Below are 23,272 nucleotides of genomic sequence, written 5' to 3'. Positions count from 1 at the left end.
TGTTATAGCTGATCGGTGTATCTTTGTTCTCTACTTGTAGATGTGACCAAGGATAATAGTTTGTTTGTCCTTTGCAGGATTGCTGGCATACAAGCCATAGGAGCAGAACTCAGAGTACCCCTGAGGAGGGTACTGAGGTACCACCACCTTGGTCCGAAAAAAAAGAAAAACGCAGTGGTAAGAATACGAAGTAAACACGCTAATTTACCCAGAGATTCAGCTAATCCCTCCTTGAACCTCTAGATGTCACCAGTGTTGTGGTTTATACTGGACCAGGTGCTGCTCATCTCCTCTGGAAGTTCTGCTACTGTACATTTGGCTTGTTCCTCCACATGTGCAGTATGACAACTGTGCAGAGATGATCAGTGCCCAGCATAAATAGCCAAGGGATTTAAAGCCCAACTGTGGGAAAATGAAAGTGTGCTGTATTTCCACTTTTGCAGCCAAATTGGGAGAACACTTAATTTATATTTGTTACATGTCCCCATTATCCTAGCATACCGTAAAAAATATATTTAGCCGTTTCACGACCACCCTATAGCAGTTTTACTGCTACAGGGCGGCTGCTGTGTGCAGGATCACGTATACACTATATTACCAAAAGTATTAGGATGCCTGCCTTTACACGCACATGGACTTTAATGACATCCCAGTCTTAGTCTGTAGGGTTCAATATTGAGTGGGCCCATCCTTTACAGCTATAACAGCTTCAACTCTTCTGGGAAGGCTGTCCACAAGGAATAGGAGTGTCTATGGGATTGTTTAACCATTGTTCCTGAAGTGCATTTTTCAGGTCAGGCAATGATCTTGAACGAGAAGGCCTGGTTTACAGTCTGCACTCTAATTCATCCCAAAGGTATTCTATCGGGTTGAGGTCAGGACTCTGTGCAGGCCAGTCATGTTACTTAACCCTAAACTCGCTCATCCATGTCTTTATGGACCTTGCTTTGTGCACTGGTCCAAATCATTTGGTGGAGGGGGCATTATGGTGTGGGGTTGTTTTCTAGGGGTTGGGCTTAGCCCCTTAGTTCCAGTGAAGGGAACTCTTAAGGCGTTAGCATTGCAAGACATTTGGCACAATTTCATGCTCCCAACTTTGTTGATGGCCCCTTCCCGTTCCAACATGACTGCGCACCAATGCAGAAAGTAAGGTTCATAAAGACATGGATTGGCGAGTTTAGGGTGGAGGGACTTGACTGGCCTGCACAACCCAATGGAACGCCTTTGGGATGAATTAGAGCAGAGACTGTGAGCCAGGCCTTCTCTCTAACATCAGTGTCTGACAATTGCGCTTCGGGAAGAATGGTCAAACATTCCCCTAGACACACTCCTAAACCTTGTGGACAGCCTTCCCAGAGGAGTTGAAGCTGTTATAGCTGCAAAGGGTGGACCAACTCAATATTGAACCCACCGGACTAAGACTGGGGTATATTAAAGTTTATGTGCGTGTAAAGCAGGGGTGGGGAACCTGCGGCCCGCGGGCCGCATGCGGCCCGCACGATCGTGACGTCCGCCCCCCCCTCCCCGTGCTGCTGTGTCAGAAGGAGCCGATGGCTCCGTCCTGACACTGAGTCTCCGAAAAGGGTGGACCCGAGGCGCAGAGCAGTGCGTCTCGAGCCCGCCCATTTGTGTGACAATAGCGAATGAAAATTCGCTATTGTCTCACGGATCCTCCCCCTCCTCGGCCAATGCCATTGCCGAGGAGGAGGCGGGACGCGGGAGGACTCGAAGAGAGGAAGGTAAGTCAAGTGCACTGGTCGGGGGGGCTTGGCACGCTGTCCACTCTGCATTTTAAGGGGGCACACTGTCCACTCTGCATTTTAAGGGGGCACGCTGTCCACTGCATTTTAAGGGGGCACACTGTTCACTCTGCATTTTAAGGGGGCACGCTGTCCACTCTGCATTTTAAGGGGGCACGCTGTTCACTCTGCATTTTAAGGGGGCACGCTGTTCACTCTGCATTTTAAGGGGGCACGCTGTCCACTGCATTTTAAGGGGGCACGCTGCTCACTCTGCATTTTAAGGGGGCACGCTGTTCCCTCTGCATTTTAAGGGGGCACGCTGTTCACTCTGCATTTTAAGGGGGCACACTGTTCACTCTGCATTTTAAGGGGGGACGCTGTTCACTCTGCATTGTGGTCAGTCTGCATTGAAGGGGGCATGCTTTGGTCAGTCTGCATTGTAAGGGGGCACGCTGTGGTCAGTCTGCATTGTAAGGGGGCACACTGTGGTCATTCTGCATTGTAAGGGGGCACGCAGTGGTCAGTCTGCATTGTAAGGGGGCACGCTTTGGTAAGTCTGCATTGTAAGGGGGCATGCTGTGGTCAGTCTGCATTGTAAGGGGGCACACTGTGGTCAGTCTGCATTGTAAGGGGGCACGCTGTGGTCAGTCTGCATTATAAGGGGGCACGCTGTGGTCAGTCTGCGTTGTAAGGGGGCACGCTGTGGTCTCTCTGCATTGAAAGAGGGCACGCTGTGGTCTCTCTGCATTGAAAAGGGGCACGCTGTGGTCTCTCTGCATTGAAAGGGGGCACGCTGTGGTCTCTCTGCATTGAAAGGGGGCACGCTGTGGTCACTCTGCATTGATAGGGGGCACGCTGTGGTCACTCTGCATTGAAAGGGGGCACGCTGTGGTCAAATATAACAGGCAAATTTTTAAGTTGATTATTTTGTACGGCCCCCGAATGATGTTACAAGAATCCAAATGGCCCTTGGCAGAAAAAAGGTTCCCCACCGCTGGTGTAAAGGCAGGTGTCCCAATACTTTGGTAATCTAGTGTATATATGTGATCCTGCACTTCCTGGGGTAACAAGCGCGAGTGTGCACCGCCGGCGGCTTGCTCTTGCTGTGATGTCCATCGGCACCCGCTAATCATTCATACTTGTATGACCTGAAAGTCGTGCGACTTTGACCTGACTTCGACCTGGCTTGACGCAATGACTGTGTAACGTTGAGGTCTATGGACCTCAAGTCACATCAAAGTAGTGCAGGGACTACTCTGAAATTGCTGTGACTTGAAGTCGCACAGGTATGAATGGTACTCATTGGCTTTCGAGGCTTCTCCTGAGAAACATCTAAAAGGTAAGAAATATAATTTTTTAGGCATGCTGTGTGAAAGGGAAGACATAACAAACATATAACGGAGTTTTCTCAAAAAAGAGAGCAAAAGTGGAAATATGGTTTAAAAATAATCCCTGGCGGTGGGACTGCGCCTGTGCTGCAACCATAAATTGCTTATTTAGGTCTAGGGGGCATAGAAAAGGAAATCTACCTACCTGATCCTCTGCTTCTCCATGCTGCTTGACTGGTCCCAGCAGCATCTTCTTCCTGATGCTTTGGCGGTTTAGGATCCTGACATCATGAAAATCAATACAGGGTACATAGCCCTGTGTTGGACATAATGGCACAGAGGGACAGTACACCACCAGATCATGTGATAGCGTCATCTGCTGAGGGAATGAAGGATTAGGTAAGTTAAAGTGCTCCTCTCCACTACACTAAACAGTTAACTCCTTTCTGGAGTTGAGCTTTATTGGGGATGTCAGACAAGTGAGAGGGATATTGTACATTATATCTCTTCAGATACATATACTAAAAAATGCATTTGGAGTTCATATAGAATGAGCGCTTGCTGAGCTAAGCTAAAGCAAAGATTTTCCCATGCTGTCTACCACTAATCCTGTGCTTGGCTGTCAGTTCCACTGCTGGCCAGCAGAGTGGTCATTTAGTTGCAAGGGCACCTGCCCAGGAGGAGATATGCTTTTTTGTGGTTTTTACATTATAAATGGGTGTATGTGTATCTGAAGACTTTTAAACCTTAACTTCTGCTTCGGTATCCCCTGAAGGCACTTTGCTCCTTCTGCTAGTGAATACGCTCAGTATCATTCAAGCACTAACTGTGAACCCAAGCTGTTAATGAAAAAACTCTTGGTTGTGTAGCATCACACAGCCTTACAATACAATGCTGCATATAATGAGGCTCATACATCGCAAACTGAGCACCGTTCAATTCAGCAGGGAAATCAACCTCTTCTGGACCGCCCTGCACATATATACTGAGGCAGGGCGGCCCTCCTGCATGAATTCACGTGCCTGTACATGATTTGGTGCAATGGGTCTGGAGCTTGTGCCAAAGGCGACCCGCTCCAGATTTGCTGGTTATCAACAGTCCTTTCCTCCCATGCTGTGTCTGTGGGAGGAAAGGAGAGCCATTAACAGGCAAGCCTGTTAGCACATTGTTTATACTGATCATCAGGGCCCTGATAACCAGTGCAGTCCCATCAGTCCCTATCAGTGCAGCCTATTAGTGCCACCTAGCAGTGCCCATCAGTGCCTCCTTATCAGTGCACCAGTGCCACCTATCAGTGCTTGCCCATCAGTGCTGCCTCATCAGTGCTATTCAGTGCTACCTCATCAGTGCCCATCAGTGCTGCCTATCAGTGCACATCAGTGAAGAAGAAAAATTACCTATTTGCAAATTTGTTTAGCAAAAAAAATAAAAAACTCTGTGGTGATTAAATAGCACCAAAAGAAAACTCTATGTGTGTGAAAAAAAGATAAAAATATCATTGGGTACAGTGATGTACAACCATGCAATTGTCATTCAAAGTGTGACAGCACTGAAAGCTGAAAATTGGCCTGGGCAGGAAGGGGGTGAAAGTGCCAAATACTGAAGTGGTTAATCTATCCATAATATATATATATATATATATATCAATATATGTATATATATATATCAATATATAAAAAGCTTAATCTCAGTGTTTGCTGACAATATGAAACTAAGCAGGGCAATAATTTCACAGCAGTATATAGACACCTCTCAGGAAGACCTCATTAATATAAGGGGGTGGGCAATTACTGTACATGGCAAATGAGTTTTAATTTAGAAAAATGTAAAATAATGCACTTGGGGGCCAAAAACATGAAAGCAAGTTACTCTCTAGGGGGAGAACCATTGGGGGATTCCAGGATGGAAAAGACGTGGGGGTTCTAGTAGATCACAAGATCGTACGATACCAGACTGCAGCAAATAAAGCAAGTACAATATTATCATGCATAAAAAAGGGTATTTACAAAAGAGATAAAATTATAATTCTAACACTTTACAAGATTCTTGTTCAGCCCCATCTTGAGTATGCCTTCCATTTCTTTTCACTAGTCTTCAGAAAGGGTGTGCTAGAAATAGAGAGAGTCCAGGGAAGGGCGGCAAAGCTAATAAAGGGACTGGAGGACCTCAGTTAGAAGGAACGACTAGAAACATTAAATGTATTCTTCCTAGAGAAGGAGATATGATAGTGATGTACAAATGGTGACTAGCATAGCATAGGAAGGAAACTTCAGTTTCAGGGAGCATGAGAAGACACATGGCCACTCAATAAACTTGAATAAGAAGCGATTCAACCTTCACCTTAGGGGGTTCTTTACTCTTAGAGTGGTAAGGATGTGGAACTCCCTTCCAAAATCAATTGTGTCAGTGGGAAGTGTCGATAGTTTAAAAAAAATTGTTAGATGGACATCTTAGTTAACACATTATACAGGGATATGGGAAATGGTATTGGCATAAACACATACAGACATCTACACTGGTTGAACTAGATGGACTGGTGTCTTCATCATCATGTCTTCTTCAGATGGACTGGTGTATTCAACCTTACCAACTATAAAACTTTGAATTAATGCCAGAGTGCTTAACGTGGCTAAATGCTTTTTCATGCGTCAAGCTTTTTTTCTGCCAAAATGCTGCTGCCAGGAAGAAAGGCGTTTAGGAGAGTTTGGCAAATGACCAATGTGGGTGTTATACATTACAACAAGACACTCAAATCTTGTAATGCAAATATTGTGCCCTAAAAAGGACAGCATTTTATAGAAATACATTGGGTGTGCTGTGTTTCAATATTTAGAGCGTGCCTGACACAGGATGGTAAGTGGATTGAGGATTTTATTTTCCCAACAGGTCTGTGCCAAAGACTTTTTCCCTAGAAATGAATCCCTACCCCTGGAGTGGTTTTAGGTTGGTTTACATGGTTCTGATTGCACACAGAATACTAGGGTTATTAGGACATTATTATTCACAATTTGATCTGCAGCTAGAAAACTTAATATTTATAAATTTGAGAGGGATCTGGCCCACGGCATTCTCCTTTTTGTCCTCACCTATTAGGACTGGTGTGATTGTGAAACATCCCTTACTGCATATCGCCCCAGTCAGGTTCAGTCTCTCCTGGGTGGAAGTCCTCTCCTGGTAACCCCTAAATGAGCTTTATAGAGGGAGCCCCATCCTGGTGGTCTGAGAGTCATTCATTGATTGTAAGCTTTATATAAGCTTAGATGTGGCAGCGTCTCTCCCCTTTCTCTTTTTTTTTTCTTTAATTTTCCCCTTATTCTCTGAGGACTGTCTAATACACTCAGGCTTTCTTCCCTTTTACAAGATGGAGGTGGCTAGTGGAAGTTTGTAATGAGCATGCGTGACAGGGTGTGACATCCAGACGCTTCCTAAGTTTGCCAGTACTATTGCCCTTTTCAAAAATGGTGCCCAGTGACCGCGGCTGCTTCTGAGCTTGTGCTCGTGGGTGACATCCTCATCAGGCACCCAAGGCACCGATTTTAAAATGATTTAAAGGCTAATACAGCCCAAAATGGTGGTGGTTTCTGTTCCTCTTACTGCTTCACTAATTATTACTGCTTATTAGGTGTGGGTCTGTGCAGTATGCCTGTACTACTGTGCCTTCATCTTTTTTCCCTCTCCTTACTTGTGCTCACTCTGGTGGCTATATATTTTTAGGTGTGTGCTTCTTGCTATTTCCTCACTGCCTATGGAGGACGCTGCCCAAGCAGACCATCCACTGCCTCCAAGGTAAGGGTTTAGGTGAGTAGTAAAAGTTGAGAAAAAAGAGTTAATGGTCCTAATCCTGGCATTATATTTTGACAGCCCTTCAAAATCCTCATCTTCAATAGGGATGATCGAACGGTTCGGGTCGACCATTGGTTCGACCCGAACATTGGCTGTTCGAGGTTCGGCCGAATTCCGAACTTTTTGCTTAAAAAGTTCGAAATTCGGCAACCAGAACCGACCAAAATGCAATGGGACAGGAAATGGGCTTTAAAAGCCATTGATTGGACCAGAACTATCAGTAAAAACCAATTGAGGGGGCAGGAGAATGCTAGGAATGTGATTGGAGTGACTAGGGGGTCCAGAGGCCAATCATTAGTGAATACGCCCCCCAGTATATAAGATAGCCCCCGCCAAATTCCTAGCATTGTAATACAGGGACATGGAAGAGAGTGGAAGCAGTTCTGTGACTTCTGATACAAAGTGTCATTTAGTAATTTTTAGTGTGAGGAAAGGGATATCTAGTGTAGTTAGGGTGCTATTTTCCACTTTATTTAGCTTTAATAATCTAGTTTCTGTAGGGAAAGTTTTAAGTGTAAGGGGACCGTAGTTTAGTGTAGGGTTAACTGACTCTGACTGCTATGGCAGGGTAACAAAACCCTTCCATGTCAGGGTGACCGCTATAGAGAAAAGATCGTTTCTCTTTTGTCACTTACAGAGCAGGGATATGGCTTCTCGCCGGTCAGCCTGCTTTTTGCTGCAGGCGTTCATAGGGCTTTTTTGAGGACAAGTTTGGAGTCAGGCATGACATCTGAACTTCTGCATAGGGGTATATATACACACACATGTATGTATATATACACCTACACATACATAGGTGTGAAAATAGCAGAACACTATGCTTGCGCTAATGAAATAATTAACAGGCATATGTCTCCGCTCCTATCACACCTATATATGTGTATGTGTATATATACATATAAGTGTGTGTGTGTATATACCCCTACACAGAAGTTCAGATGTTTTGCCTGGCTCCAAAGACCCCAAAAAAATGCCCAAAAAAACGCCTGCGCCAAAAAAAACGCCCAGGTGTGTTATTGCAGGGGGTTTTTTTGGGCATTTTTTTGGGGGTCTTTGGAGGCAGGCAAAACATCTGAACTTCTGTGTAGGGGTATATATACACACACATGTATGTATATATACACCTACACACATATATGTGTATATGATATATACACATACACATATATAGGTGTGATAGGAGCGGAGACATATTGGTGTTAATTATTTCATTAGCGCAAGCATAGTGTTCTGCTATTTTCACACCTATGTGTGTAGGTGTATATATACATACATGTGTGTGTGTATATATACCCCTATACAGAAGTTCAGATGTCATGCCTGCCTCCAAAGACCCCAAAAAAATGCCCAAAAAAAAAAGCCTGCAATAACACACCTGGGTCGTTTTTTTTTTTGGCGCTGGCGTTTTTTTGGGGCATTTTTTGGGGGGTCTTTGGAGGCGGGCATGACATCTGAACTTCTGTATAGGGGTATATATACACACACATGTATGTATATATACACCTACACGCATATAGGTGTGAAAATAGCAGAACACTATACTTGCGCTAATGAAATAATTAACACCAATATGTCTCCGCTCCTATCACACCTATATATGTGTAAAATACATATAAGTGTGTGTGTATATATACCCCTATACCAGTGGCGTAACTAGAACTCTCAGGGCCCCGATGCAAGAAACCATAAAGGGCCCCCCCCCCCCCCCCCGACGGGGCCCTTCCCTCCCAGCCTGGTGGCGGAACGCCAGGGCCGGTCGCAAGTCCAATGTTTGTGTGGTAGTTCTGCCATTAGTGTCAGTAGTTTTTTATTTTAATTACATTGTTCTAGAATTTGCTTAAGGGCTCTTTCACACGGTCCGCCTCCGTAGGCAGATCCATGCTGCTCAGCGGGGATCGATCCGCCGATCCCCGCTGAGCCGGTGGATGACAGCTCCGTCTCCGCTTGCAGTGCGGAGAGGGAGGTGTCACAGCTCCCGCTGCTCTCTATGGGGGATCGGATGAGAGCGGACCGCCTGTCCGCTCTCATCCAATCCGATCCCTGAACGGATGGAAAAATAGGGTTTCCATCCCTCCGGATTTCACAGACAGGATCGGATACGGATGGCAGCGGGTGTCAGCGGAGGTGTCTCCGCTGACATCCGCTGCCCCATAGAGCTGCATGGAGGATCCAATCAGATCCGCCTGAAAAACTGACAGGCGGATCTGATCGGATCGCCCGTGTGAAAGAGCCCTAATTCATTTTTTTTTTACAATATGGATGGTAGGAAGATGACAGGTGGGATGGTGGGAAGATGACAGGGGGATGAAGATGACAGGTGGGATGGTGGGAAGATGACAGGGGGATGAAGATGATGGGTGGGAAGATGACAGGGGGGATGAAGATGACAGGTGGGATGGTGGGAAGATGACAGGGGGATGAAGATGACAGGTGGGATGGTGGGAAGATGACAGGGGGAGGAAGATGACGGGTGGGATAGTGGGAAGATGACAGTGAGTGGGGTGGTAGGAATTTTACATACACCCCCCAGCTTTACACACCCCTCCATCTCCATACACCCCCCCCCCCACACACACACACACACACACACACACCTCCATCTCCATAACCCCCCCCCCCTGCAAGTTAGTACAGTATTATATTAATTATAATCATCACAGACCTCAGATCAGAGCGATGTTGTAGAGAGTGGAGAGAGCTGGTCCCGCCCCCTCTCCTCCGTGTACTGTACAGTCAGGAAACACACAGGAAGGGGGAGGGGCGGGTTCAGTGCTCGTCTCTGCACTCACACACAGGAAGCTGGAGAGAGAGATCAGCTGCCTGTGTGTTTGTGTAACTCGCTGAGGATCGGGGAGCTCCGGTCTCAGCTGCGCTTGCCGCTCTCCTCTCTATACATACAGGGGGCCCTCTCGGGCCCCCTGCAGCACGGGGCCCGGTCGCCATGGCGACCCCTGCGAACCCTGTACGTCCGCCCCTGCCCTATACAGAAGTTCAGATGTTTTGCCTGCCTCCAAAGACCCACAAAAAATGCGCCAAAAAAAAAACGCCCAGGTGTGTTATTGCAGGCGTTTTTTTTGGGCATTTTTTGGGGGTCTTTGGAGGCAGGCAAAACATCTGAACTTCTGTATAGGGATATATATACACACACACTTATATGTATTTTACACATACACATATATAGGTGTGATAGGAGCGGAGACATATTGGTGTTAATTATTTCATTAGCGCAAGTATAGTGTTCTGCTACTTTCACACCTATATATGTGTAGGTGTATGTATACATATAAGTGTGTGTGTATATATACCCCTACACAGAAGTTCTGATGTTATGCCTGCCTCCAATAACCCCCAAAAAATGCCCAAAAAAACGCTTGCTACAAAACCGGCAAGGTGTGAAAATAGCGGAGCCATATCCCTGTTCTATAAGTGACCTAATACAAACAATCTTTTTTTTTTCTGGTTCTGGACATGCTACAGAGCTGAAAATTCACAGGCACACTTTTTAGACCCCCCAGACACTAAATCCAAAGTCAAAATCAAAAAATCTAATTTTTTTTTTCAATAATTTTTTCAATAATTGGCTCTCTATCAAAAATGACAATTTTTAAGAACTTTTTTCATTGTGATTAATAGTCCCTGGGGCATGACCCAGAACCCTAGGCACTTTTAGGGGCATTTATTGGGTTTTAGGGCTTCAAAATGGTGTTTTTTGATTACCGAAGTTCAGGTCCCATTGATTTCAATGGGGTTCTGAAATCCGGGCCGAACTTTTGGGAAGTTCGGGTGTTCTGGTCGAACCGAACTTTTGAAAAGTTGGATTATCCCTAATCTTCAAGGCAGATAGAGCGTTCTAGTCAAAGATTACCATCAAGACATAGAAGCTCTAGGAGGAGCCATTCATGGTCTTCCTCACACCATCACCACTCCTTCTAGGCAGGATCTCACTCACACTGCCATCATACCTTGCCTCATAGTCATTGCCAATAGTCTGTGGGGCTACGGATTGCCAGACAAGCTAGTGCGTCAGTCCTGTTTCAATGAAGCAACAAGAGAAAAAGAGGCATAGATGAGGTAATAGCTCTAACATAATTTGTCAAAGAGTCAATGCTGGAAGCCCAACCTCTTAGTTAGGGGAATTGGTCCTCAATACGTCTAGCCAGAGTCAGCCAATTACATCGGAATTGTACAGCTCATAAAAAAATGAAGAGCTTAAAGGGGCCGCAGGCTTTGATTTTACTCTGGTAGAGCTTTTAGTTAAAGCAGTTAAGGCTATAGGTTGAGTGGAAGTTCGTGAGACTCCCAATCTCAGAAAAGAGCTAGAAGCCTTTCCCTTTACTGAGGAACTAGAAGAACTGATTCAGGACGAGTGGCATAAGCCTGTTAAAAAAATGAATGCATTAATAACAGATTGTCCAAGTTATATCCCCTTAAAGGGCCAAGACTCAACCCACTCCTTTTTGGTTCGGTTGTGACCGCATCTTTGGAGGACAGTCACTTTCAAGGATGCATTACATCACAAAATAGACCTCGACCATAAACATGCTAATACAGCAGCAGGAGGTGCTTGCAGATCAGCAATCACCCTAGCTGCGGTTGGGTGACCAATTTCAAATTGGACATCTAATCTAGAGAATGCCCTACAGGAGGTAGATCAGAACAAAATAATTACAGCTTTTTAGGAGTTAAAGAGGACAGGTGACTTAGTACTAGCATTGGTGAATGTTATTAGATGTTCAGCCGTATTGTCATCAGTCCCTTTAAGAAGGGCCCTATGGCTGAAATCATGGGCGGCCGATCCAGAATCAAAATCGAACTGGTACAAGATCCCTTATGATGGTAACAATCTTTTTGGGAGTAAGCTGGATTTAGCAATATCAAAGGTGACTGACAGCAAAGCCAGCTTAATTCTATTGGGTAGAAAACAAAAAGTCCAGAGAGGCCCATCATTCAAAGGTCTCCTTTAGACATACAGTATATAAAGAAGCAAGCGCCTACAGGACAGGAAGGGCTCTGTCAAGCTGCAGAAGTCTAGTGTTTCTACTGCAGGGAAGCAGCAAAAATCGTTTTGAGGGTGCGCCCGTCCAGGATATATCGTTGGGAGCCAGACCCAGGGTTTTTCATCATACATGGATGGAAAACTTTTGAGACCCTTGGGTAGTAACAACCATCACCATGGGATGGTGGAAATTGAAGGGGCAATTACCAATAATGTTCGGCTACCAGGCTCCTGTATTCAGTAGACAGGCGAAAAATGTTATTAGTATGTGACTGTTTTACTTAAACAATGGGCAATAGTCAAATTCCCGAGTTCCCAGAGAGGAATCTGTCGCATCTGTTTCTAGTAAAGAAAAAGATGAGAGATTTACATCCAGTTTTGAAAACTCAAAACAAAATAGAACTGGATACTTTCAAGATGGAGAGTCTCCAGATGATTCTTTTCTTGATAAATCTAGGAGACTGGATACTCTCTGTACATTTATCAGACGTATATCTGCATGTCCGTATTCACCTGACCTATCGGAATTTCCCTTTGCGATCCACCACCATCATTTCCAGTTTCAAAGCCTTCGGGTTGTCCACCTCTCCCAAGACATTTACTAAATTGCTTCCACCCATTACATCACTTCTGAGGGAGAGAGGAATCAGAATTTATTATTACGTAAATGTTGTCCTTCTGGTTATCTCCAAGGCAATCACAGATTTCCTTTGGTAGTAGACTTGCATAGAGAACTTGAAGAGACATCACCCGATCATTACACCCACCTTGAGCATGGTTACTTCACGTGCCTGGAGGACTGGGGAGCACCTTTCGAAGATCAAGCAGCACAAGGTCGATACTTGTTCAGTGCTCAGGACATAGTATCAAATGTACTGTAACTGAGAGCCACCTTCAAAGACCTCCCAGCCTTTGCTGTTTTGTTAGAAGGGAAGAGTGTCTTAATACACTTAGACAATAAGGTGAAAGTGGCATAAATACAAAAACAGGGGGTACAGCTCCTTGATGATGGAAGTAAGTGCAATATTCGAGTGGGCTCAGACCTATCTGTTGAACCTAAGGGTACTATATAATTGGCAGCTCCAAACTAACTAGTCGACTCATTGTGGTTATTTACTATAACTGGAAAGTGCAAAATCTGATGCAGCTCTGCATAGTAGCCAATCAGATTCTAACTTCAGCCTGTACAATTAAGCTTTGACAAAAAAAACCTGGAAGCTGATTGGTTTCTATGATTGGCTTCTATGCAGAGCAGCACATTTTGCACTCTACAGTTTTAATAAATCAACCCCATTAAGTCTCTCATTCCATTCCAACTAAGAGTGGGTCTTCTGCATCAGCATTCAGTTTACTGACCATGAAATGGTGCTTGCCTCAAATAGACCTAGGAACATAAAGTGTGCCAGTTTCCTGGCAAGAGTCCCATATCCAAAAGTGGAGGGAGTGGACTGATGGCAACATCAGTGGAAATTCCGGTTGGGGTACTTCGTTCCTATGACACTTCTAATAGCCAGATTTTTGGCCAGAGTCAGATGTTTTCCAGTGACGCTGATTGTGATCATTTTATGTTGGCTGAGAAGGCCAAGGTTCCCAACCCTCTTGCAACTCATTATGGAACCGCCCTACCAGTGATGCCGGGCTTGCTCTCTCAGGAGCAGTTTCTGCACTGAGATTATTAAAAGTTTAGGATTACAAAAAACAAACATTTATAGTAATCTAGGTGGATGCAGCATCGATCCAATGCTGCATCTGTTCCCTGCCAGCTCTGTAGTGAGAACTGAGCAATCAAACCCCACTGATTGCTCAGTTCTCCCTTTCTGCTCTGTGCAGAGAGCCATGACTGTCAGTCAGCGGTTCCCTGCTCTCCCCTCCAGTGCTCACTGGAGCGCTGCACTGTGGTGGGGGCAGGAGGGGCTGGCTCAGGCTCTCAGCGGATCGCTGAGAGGCTGAGCCAGGTGCCAGTCCAAGCTTCTGGGCAGATACCCACCATATGGTTAGTGGCCAGAGGAAGTAGTTGCCATGCTCCTTCAGGCCAAAAAGGTCTCCACAAATAATACCTATAAAAAGTGCGTAGCACTCGCAAGAGAAAAGGCCTGGAATCCTTTTCTCAGGAATCTGCGCAAGTCCTTCAGTTCCTGCAGTCGAGTCTTGAAAGAGTTTTAGTTACAAGTATGTTGAAAATTCACATCTTGTCAGTCTTTTCCACCATGACAGGAACCAAATAGGCTATGAATCGCTTGATAATTCATTTAATTAAAGCATGCTTGAAACTAAGGCAGCCAAGAAAGCAAACTTTTCCTAAATGGGGCGCGGCTCTTGAATCCTATCTAGGCCTTTATTCTCCCCATCTGAATCTGCAATTAGCGACCTGGTCTTCCCAGGGCACCTTTATTGTGCACTATAATATAGATATGGCTCAGCTGACAACTGTGAATTTCATGGTCTGTTTTGCAAGCTTGTGCTACCAATCCTGGTCATTAACCACTTCCCACCCATAGAACATCTTATGATGTGGTGGTGATATCAGGATAATGTCTGCAGCTTCAGGTGTTATCCCGGTATCTTTTTTTTTTCTGCAGGTGGTGCTGTTTAATGTAAAAGCAATCCTAGCCGCTAAATAGCGGCTGGATTGCTTTTCCATGCAGTGGGAGGGGTATCCCCCCCCCCTCACACCACCTTCTGCCACCTTTCCAGGCTCTCCCAGGAGGCAATAAAAGTGATCAAATAAAAATTAAAGAGACAGCGTAAAAAATGTTTCTAAACAAAATAAATAATAAAATAAAGAAATGTTAAAGTGCCCCCATGCTCACAAGCAAAGTCGAACACATACATAAGTCCAGCTAGCACATATAAATGTGTTCTCACCACACATGTAAGGTATTGCTGTGAACATCAGAGTGAAAGCATTCATTCTAGGACCAGGCTTTCTGTGTGATTCTAAACTGGTAACCAGTAAAGGCTTATAAAGCATCGCCTATGGAGATTTTTAGGTACCATAGTTTGGTGCTGTTCCACGGGGGTATGCAATTTTAAAGCGTAACATGTTAGGTATCTATTTACTCTGCATAACATCATCTTTTTATATGTTACAAAAAAAAAATTGTATTATATTGTGTAAGTGTGCACTAAAATTAATCAAAGTGTGTTTTTCCCCCATAAAAATGAAAACCCACCATTTTATTATGTAGGGCCTCTGCTAAAAAAATATATAGCATGTTTGGGAGTTCTAAGTAATCTTTTAGCAAAAAAAATGAAGATTTAACATGTAGGAGAGAAATGTAAGATTTGTCTCAGTAGAGAAGTAGTTAAGATGATTCTAAAGGCAGAAGGTTTTTTTACCTTAATGCAATCTATGCATTAAGATTAAAAAACCTTCTGTTTGCAGCAGCTCCCCCAGCCCTCCCTAATACTCACCTAAGCCCCATCTAGGTCTAGCGATGTTGCATGAGAGCCTCCGTGTCTGGGACTCTTCCTCCTCATTGGCTGAGACAGCAGCAGGCGCCATTGGCACCTGCTGCTGTCAATCAAAGTCAGTGAGCCAATGAGGTGAGAAAGGGGCCGAGTCTGAATGTACACACAGAGCAGCGGCTTCTGCAACTCTATTATCAAAAATATTTTTACATCCTGAAGAAGCAGAACTTGTTTCCAGGAAACACGTTGAAATTTTGGGCTGGTCTCACCCCCAGTTCTTATGCAATAACTAGAATTGTGTATTTGTGAGCACATACCACCATTTTTTTAAAATAAATTTTGGCTATGTTATTCTCTCAGCTGGAATTGTGACTGAACCCTTTTGGATGAGGCTGATTAACTGACTATCTTAGATTTGATTTTATGGCTTAGTACTGTTTTTAAGATGTATACAAAAAAAAATATTGTTTTTATATATTGGTGTGTGGGTGCCTTAAAAGTCCACTAGATACAATATTTTGCTTGGTTTTGTCCTTGGTTCTCCTAATTATGGACTGTGGCACCTGTTTATATAGCCCCTCTAATATATTGTAAGTTTAATAATCAGCTAGAAACTGGAGGTAGAAATTTAAATCTTATTACAGAGGCTTTGTGAGCTCACATTTTAAAATAATCACCAAGTAAAATTATCCTAATAATACGTATATGTACTGATGACTCTTCTTGACCAAAGTTATACAGTATAATAGTATCTTGTGAAATATAGAATTTTATTTTAAATGATATTACAGTTATTCAGCATTTTGTAGTTTGGCTATATTAGTGCATGTGCCTGGATGCAAATATTTTTTTTTACATTTTATAGTAAACACTTATAACCTTAATCTAAAAAGTATTTCATATGAGTTAACTGAACTTTACCCTCTATTCCTCAGCCAGCCTTCCAGTAACAAATTCTACGAATGGTAGTCATATGCTTACAATGGGACATCATCCAAGAACAGAAAGGAACAGTGGGGTCAGTTGGACACATGTGGAGCCAGTAGGTAAGAACTCGAGTTTCCAAGAATATAGACATAACATTTTAGACCTTAATCCACATGCTCCGGGTAATGGATGCTGGCACCAGAAGAAGGGGTTTTTTAAAGGTAAAATAGGGGGAGAAAAAGGAGACCAAGAGATGGGGAGAAAGAGCCCATAGAAACAAATCCTGTCCCCGCTGTCATTCTTACAGTGAATTCCAATTAGAATATATGTATTATTGGCTATTGGGCTACAATAAAATTTTCCTTTTGAGTTACTGCACTATGCTCTTATTTTCTTTCTATTTGTATTGATAATGCATTATTTTGCATTCTACAGAAAAGCAATGACTACAGGCACAGTGCAATACCTCTTCCCTTCACATTTCAGTTTATTTTAGGTATAGCCCTTTTTTGGGGGTGGTTATGAGAAATGGGTCCCCCCAAATAGGATATCGCACTGAACATGTAGGTAAATAAGAGAACAAGAAATTTGTGTTACAAGTGTAAGAGTGAGTTTGCTAATAAAGTTGCCAGTGCCTCCACCCAGGACAGGGCCTCTGCAAACAGAGGGTATTCCCCTACTGTGAAATAATCCATAATTGGGAGCAGAGGAACTACTGCAACCAGCATATAACATTAAGCACAAGTACTGTATATAGATGCGCACCAGTATACAAATGATACAGGCTTTAAATACAATAAGAAAAGATTAATAACAGTACATACACCCAATGTACTAACAGGTATTATCAACAAAAGGGAGTCCTGGTGGAATTGTGCACATCAAACTGGGTAAATACTATATAGTTATTAATAGAGATACCTTCAGCTAAATGTTGCAGCAAAGTCCAGTTGCTGCAAAATCCAGTTGCAGGGGCCCCTGAGGATGATGAAGTGTCCTTTGTGTTGGAGACCTGAAGACAAATCTAACGGGCAGTGGCGGCTGGTGCTCAAAATTTTTGGGGGGGCGCAAAAAGAAAAATGTAATAGGTATTGCTTCGCGGTAAAAAACGCGGTAAAAAAATTGCATGACTTTGAGGTTATGGTACAGGCATGGCACAGGTGATGGTATAGGCATGGCCCATGTGATGGTACAGGCATGGCACAGGTGATGGTACAGGCATGGCACAGGTGATGGTACAGGCATGGCACAGGTGATGGTATAGGCATGGCACAGGTGATGGTACAGGCATGGCACAGGTGATGGTACAGGCATGGCACAGGTGATGGTATAGGCATGGCACAGGCATGGCACAGGTGATGGTATAGGCATGGCACAGGTGATGGTATAGGCATGGCACAGGTGATGGTATAGGCATGGTACAGGCATGGCACAGGTGATGGTACAGGCATGGCACAGGTGATGGTACAGGCATGGCACAGGTGATGGTATAGGCATGGCAGAGGTGATGGTATAGGCATGGCACAGGTGATGGCACAGGTATGGCACAGGTGATGGTATAGGCATGGCACAGGTGATGGTATAGGCATGGCACAGGCATGGCACAGGTGATGGTATAGGCATGGCACAGGTGATGGTACAGGCATGGCACAGGTGATGGTACAGGCATGGCACAGGTGATGGTATAGGCATGGCACAGGTGATGGTATAGGCATGGCACAGGCATGGCACAGGTGATGGTATAGGCATGGCACAGGTAATGGTATAGGCATGGCACAGATGATGGTACAGGCATGGCACAGGTGATGGTTCAGGCATGGCACAGGTGATGGTACAGGCATGGCACAGGTGATGGTACAGGCATGGCACAGGCATGGCACAGGTGATGGTATAGGCATGGCACAGGTGATGGTATAGGTATGGCACAGGTGATGGTACAGGCATGGCACAGGTGATGGTATAGGCATGGCACAGGTGATGGTACAGGCATGGCACAGGTGATGGTATAGGCATGGCACAGGTGATGGTATAGGCATGGCACAGGCATGGCACAGGTGATGGCACAGGTATGGCACAGGTGATGGTATAGGCATGGCACAGGTGATGGTATAGGCATGGCACAGGTGATGGTATAGGCATGGCACAGGTGATGGTATAGGCATGGTATAGGCATGGCACAGGTGATGGTATAGGCATGGCACAGGTGATGGCATAGGCATGGCACAGGTGATGGTACAGGCATGGCACAGGTGATGGTACAGGCATGGCACAGGTGAGGGCACAGGTCGGCTTCAATCACTTACCTTCTGACGGCGGCGGGATGGCGGAATTCCAGGAACCGAGACGAGCAGCGCCGTGGACGTCCTCCTCTTCGGTCTTCTGTCTTCCGGTCCGTGCGGCGGGAAGGAGATCGGGCGGTGACAGTGCGTGACTGACGCACGCACCGGCACCGCCCCCATTGCGAGTCAGTGATGTCCTGGATGATGATTGGTCCAGGCTGGAGACTGGACCAATCACAGCCAGGATATCACGAAGGTGGGGGTGGCTCAGCGCTTTTTCCTGCGCCCAGGTTACGCCCCCAGAAGGAAGCCAATCGGCGCCTCTTCTGGGTCGTAAACCCCACCCCCCCATAGCCACCAGGCCCAGCGCATAGGCCTGCGAACACAATTTTTTTTTTTTCAAAACTTTATTTGTTCTTTTTGTAATTTTTTTTTCTATTTTTTTTTCTTTTTTTTTAGGGGGTAGGGGGGGGCGGCGCTCTGGCGCCCCCTATGCACGGGCCGCCACTGCTAACGGGCATGGGGGTATCCTCCAATTGTTGTCTGACCAGCCTGGAATGGAACTTCTCACCAGCAGGAACTGTGGTGGGGCAGTGGAACTGGAGTCAACCTATCTACTTTGCACTTTAGTCCCTCCCTAGTAGTGTATGGTCTGGGATTTAGTAGCATGGACAGGACATGTGGCTGAGACTTTCTGACTCTTCACTTTCTCCTTCTGGGGCTTCCAAGCTAACAGCCAGGGACAGGAAGTGCATAGTATATTTAAAGGCATTTAAAGGTTCAGATAACTCTGCATTTTCCTTTCGGAGAAAATTGTGTTTATCTACATAGATGAATACTTATTATTATTCATCCATGTAGATAGCATAGCATAAAGCTGTGTAAAATTACATTTTTTTCACAGCTTTTGACATAAAACTAATTTAAGATATTGATCTTAATGGCCGACAAAACCTTAACTGCACAGTCAGATGTGCAAACATATTCTTACAGCCTCCTGTATGTTCGTCACCCCTTTTTTGACACATGCATGCTTGGGTCACCAATGCACAACTGAGCATGCATGTTTACTCAATAAAAAAGGGGAGAATCAATGAGTGGCAAACAGCAGCCTTAATGGATTATTTTGGGAGAAACTGTACTCATTTGACAAGGTTATACACTTTGCCACCAGCCAGTTTCTGCTGCTGCCATAGCCAATGAGTAGGTTAAAAATGACTGCCTTCTGGGTAACCATTTGTTAGGCTGCCTACACTAGTCAGTGGTTAGTGTACACTCATATAAAAGAAACCCCTGTTCATTGTACAGTATTGGAACTGTATTTATACACAGCTTGCGCCATCATGGAATTTAGGGAGCACTAACATAATTTTTAATGAAGTCAATGTAATACTACTAAGGAACTGCACACCTTGGGCCTTGACTAAAAACTTTGGGTCTTAGGTTTCAAAAATGTGTCTTCTTTATCATTCAACCACAGAAGCATGCTTTTGCTCTGATAGGCTCCATTAGGTTGGTCAAACAAAAGAAGACTTTGGTTCCAAAACACCTTTTCAGGAATGTTTGTTCGATTTTCAAATTGTTAGTATGACTGACGTTCATTTTCAATTGTAGCTTTGACAAAAGGAGCTAGATGGAATATCTTTCCATCTAAATGTGGTTTTTGCATGAAAATCTATTAGTGTATAGCTAGCTTTATAAAGGAAAAGCAATTGGCAGCATTAATTAAGCACACGGTCAGTGTGTGAAACGCGTCTACCTTGTCACGATTGTCATAATTTGGATGTCCAGTCAATAAATCTGGATTTTGACTCAACCTGGAGTGCTGCCAATTCCTTTTCCTTTATCAAGTTTTCACGGAGGCGAGCCGGGGCATGCACCTATGTGAGTCATCAGGCAATTACACCACCTTGAGCAGTGAGTCCTTATCTCTTCTATAGCTAGCTTTAGACAGGTAACGTGCTCAAAGGCACATAATAATGTCATCATTTGGGTTGCTTTTTATGTTACTTCTTATGTGTAACAGAGTGCTAGGCTGCAAGGACTAAGCCATGACATTATCAGTAGCTACCTGTGCACTGGGAGCAAACAGACACGCTGGACTTCAATGTGTTACTAACTCCCATTATCAGGAGGAGCCGGAGTGCTGGCAGCACCTAATGGAATGTGAGATGGCCGCAGTGGATGTTAGGAATTAAAGTTCGGACAGGGAGAATTATTGTGAGCCCTCATTACTACATTGCCCAGAAAGGGTTGGGACCGGGGAAGAGAGAAAAACAGTATCTTCCTGGGTCCTTTGAATTGCAGTCTTTTCCTCTGGGAAACGGTAGTGAACACATCCCTGAAGTCAGACCTGCTTGCGGCTAGAGCTGAGGTCTCAGGAATATCACTGTGAGACTGCAGAAAAAGAACAATGGAGAATACGGAGATTGGTACATTGCTATCACTGCCGAGAGCATATTGCTGCACCCACGTAAAAGAGGTACCGCTGAGTGAGCCAAGGCTCAGAGCTACACTGACCTAGGGCAGAGGATTCCTTTCCATGCAGTGGGATTTCCATGCTGGCTTACAGAGTCTGGTAAGAAGGCCTTGTGGCTGTGACCTAAAGCCACTAGAGAGACTGAGCCCTTAAGAACTGACCACACACGTGTCCTGTAGCCCATTACTGCCTACTCAGAGGCTGGGTTCACACTTAAAACGGATGTGGCTAACAGCAGGGGTCTGGTGTGTCCCTGTTCTCCATTTCAGGGATGAAATAGGTCAGAAATTTTGGCTCAATTCGGACCTGAAACAAAGCCAAAAATGCCCAGGACCCCTGTGCAATTCGCTCTGCAGCTGCCCCCCGGAGATGTGTGAACCGGCTCTACTGAGAGTTAATCACAATCTCCTGTCACGCGAATTCCCGCATCCAATTCGCATAAGTGGGAACCCAGCCTGACTGTTCTCATGTGCACTAATGGTATGATTGGGCCCCATTGTTAGCCGGCTGAAGAGCCAGGACTAAAGACTGTCCATTTACATCTTCTACTTTGCTAGTTGCTTATTTCAGAGGTATCACCCAGAGATATCATGCAGGACTTAGTTATTCTTTTTGGGTGTACCCTAAGTGGTTGCAATATACTTATTTAACAACACAACAAAGGTATTGTTCACTGCCTACTACAGATTTTTCTGGTGTATTCCAGTATAGTGGTACACAACTCTAATTTAAGTTGCTTTGGGATAGTGAGTACACTGTCTAGCAGGCTGTGCTAAACCTAACTTCTGTATGTTTATTTATACTTAAACCGACATTTACTCCAACCCCTGCCAATACATTGAGCTCCTTTACCATCAAACGGTCTCATGTTCATTTCCTGGTATTTGTCAGCACCGAGTCAAAGGTATCTGTACCAAAAGTAAGTGTTTGTGGTGATTTCCGTTGAACTAGGTGTGTCAGGCGTAGAACAGAGAACCCAAGATACCAGGCGGCTCTTTCAGGAGTGGCGCTACATTTGCATTTGAATTCTTCCTGGCAGGGCTCACCAGAAAGCCCTTCATCTGTTTTAGTGATGATAATAAATTACTCCTTCAGACTCAAAGATCTAGGGTGCAGCGTATGCATTTAGTGGTGTTATTGTCTTTAAATGCCCAATTTTTGTTATGTTAACACCAGTGTCTTTTTTTTTTTTTTTTTTTTTTTTTTTTTAGGTAATTTCAACCCCCCTTATCTTTCAAGGTGCAGAAATTGTGTTGAGACTCTGACTAGAAACCTAGAGGTTTTGTTAAACAGCATCACAGAAGGGCATCTCAACCAACTTATTGACATCATGATGTCCAAATCTGTGCTGTCCAGAGATGATGCTGAATACATTAACGCAGAGCAAACTCGGAAAGCCAGAATAAGGAAATACATTGAAACCTGCTGTGAAAAGGGAGAAGAGGCCTCTCGGATAACTTTGGACAGCCTCCTCGCCTGGAAAATCATTTATATGAACCCTGTGAAAAAGGTTTGACAATGGGAATTACCCATCATGTTCACATCTGTGGGTTATTCTTGCAGTTTATATGTCAAGCTGCATGCTGAATCAGAGTTTGTTAATCATGTCGGGATCAATGCCTGGATTGGGCATATATCAGAAACTGGCAACTAATGGTTGCAATTTACTTACGGTGTTCACTAGGCTTACCTGTGGCTGAAGGCCATCCATACCATTTTTACCTATTTAATCGGTTTAATATGCAACCTTTTTTTTTTCAGTGGTATTGTATTTGGACCAGTTCCAGCATTGGTTAAAAAAGAAAAATGATTATACAAGCCTTTTGGTTATTACTATTCTCCTTAGGCAAATGCACAGTTCTATGATTTGTGCTGAACATACGGCTATATTATACAGATTAAATATATGGCTTGCATTGCTTCAGTCCTGTGCAGGGTGGAGTACCACATTTACACCTGAGCTACAATAACTTATGTTTAAAAAAGGGGAAGCATCAGTGAAGTCGATGTTCAAGGCATTACTCTGGATGAGGGTACAGTTTCCCTTCCTTGCATGAATTGCCGGTTCTCTTTCTTAGATGGAAATGCCTCTTCATTCGGAGCGGAGGTATAATTAGTATAATTAGTGGCTATACAAGAAAGACTGGAAAGTCTATATAAAGACAAAGATAGTTTTTTTTTTTTTTTTTTTTGTTTTAGATAGAGCAGGTTAGAACCCCTGTAAGGTTACATTCACATGTCAGCGTAGCGATCGCGGGCAGAATCAC

At 44.4% G+C, this 23,272-nt stretch overlaps 1 protein-coding gene across 4 annotated transcripts in view; it reads left to right on the top strand.

Annotated features, from left to right (window-relative positions):
• Positions 1 to 22,730, top strand: part of LOC309565407 (receptor-interacting serine/threonine-protein kinase 2-like) — a 115,752-nt gene extending 93,022 nt beyond the window's left edge. Inside the window, exons 10-13 of one of the 4 annotated variants that reach the window (XM_082270352.1) lie at positions 78 to 177; positions 6,785 to 6,856; positions 16,256 to 16,366; positions 22,217 to 22,730. In XM_082270352.1, coding sequence (XP_082126478.1) covers positions 78 to 177; positions 6,785 to 6,856; positions 16,256 to 16,366; positions 22,217 to 22,521 — 588 coding nt within the window. In that variant the 3' untranslated portion in view covers positions 22,522 to 22,730. Of the gene's footprint in view, positions 1 to 77; positions 178 to 6,784; positions 6,869 to 16,255; positions 16,367 to 22,216 lie in introns of all 4 variants that reach the window. The other 3 variants (XM_082270351.1, XM_082270354.1, XM_082270353.1) reach the window with 3 other exon arrangements.
• The last annotated feature ends 542 nt before the right edge of the window (positions 22,731 to 23,272 follow it).

Source organism: Pelophylax lessonae (assembly GCF_965119305.1).
Source record: "Pelophylax lessonae genome assembly, chromosome: 10".
Taxonomy (NCBI): Eukaryota; Metazoa; Chordata; class Amphibia; order Anura; family Ranidae; genus Pelophylax; species Pelophylax lessonae.
Note: the sequence above shows the minus strand (reverse complement) of the source record. Positions and strands in the feature narration are given on the sequence as shown.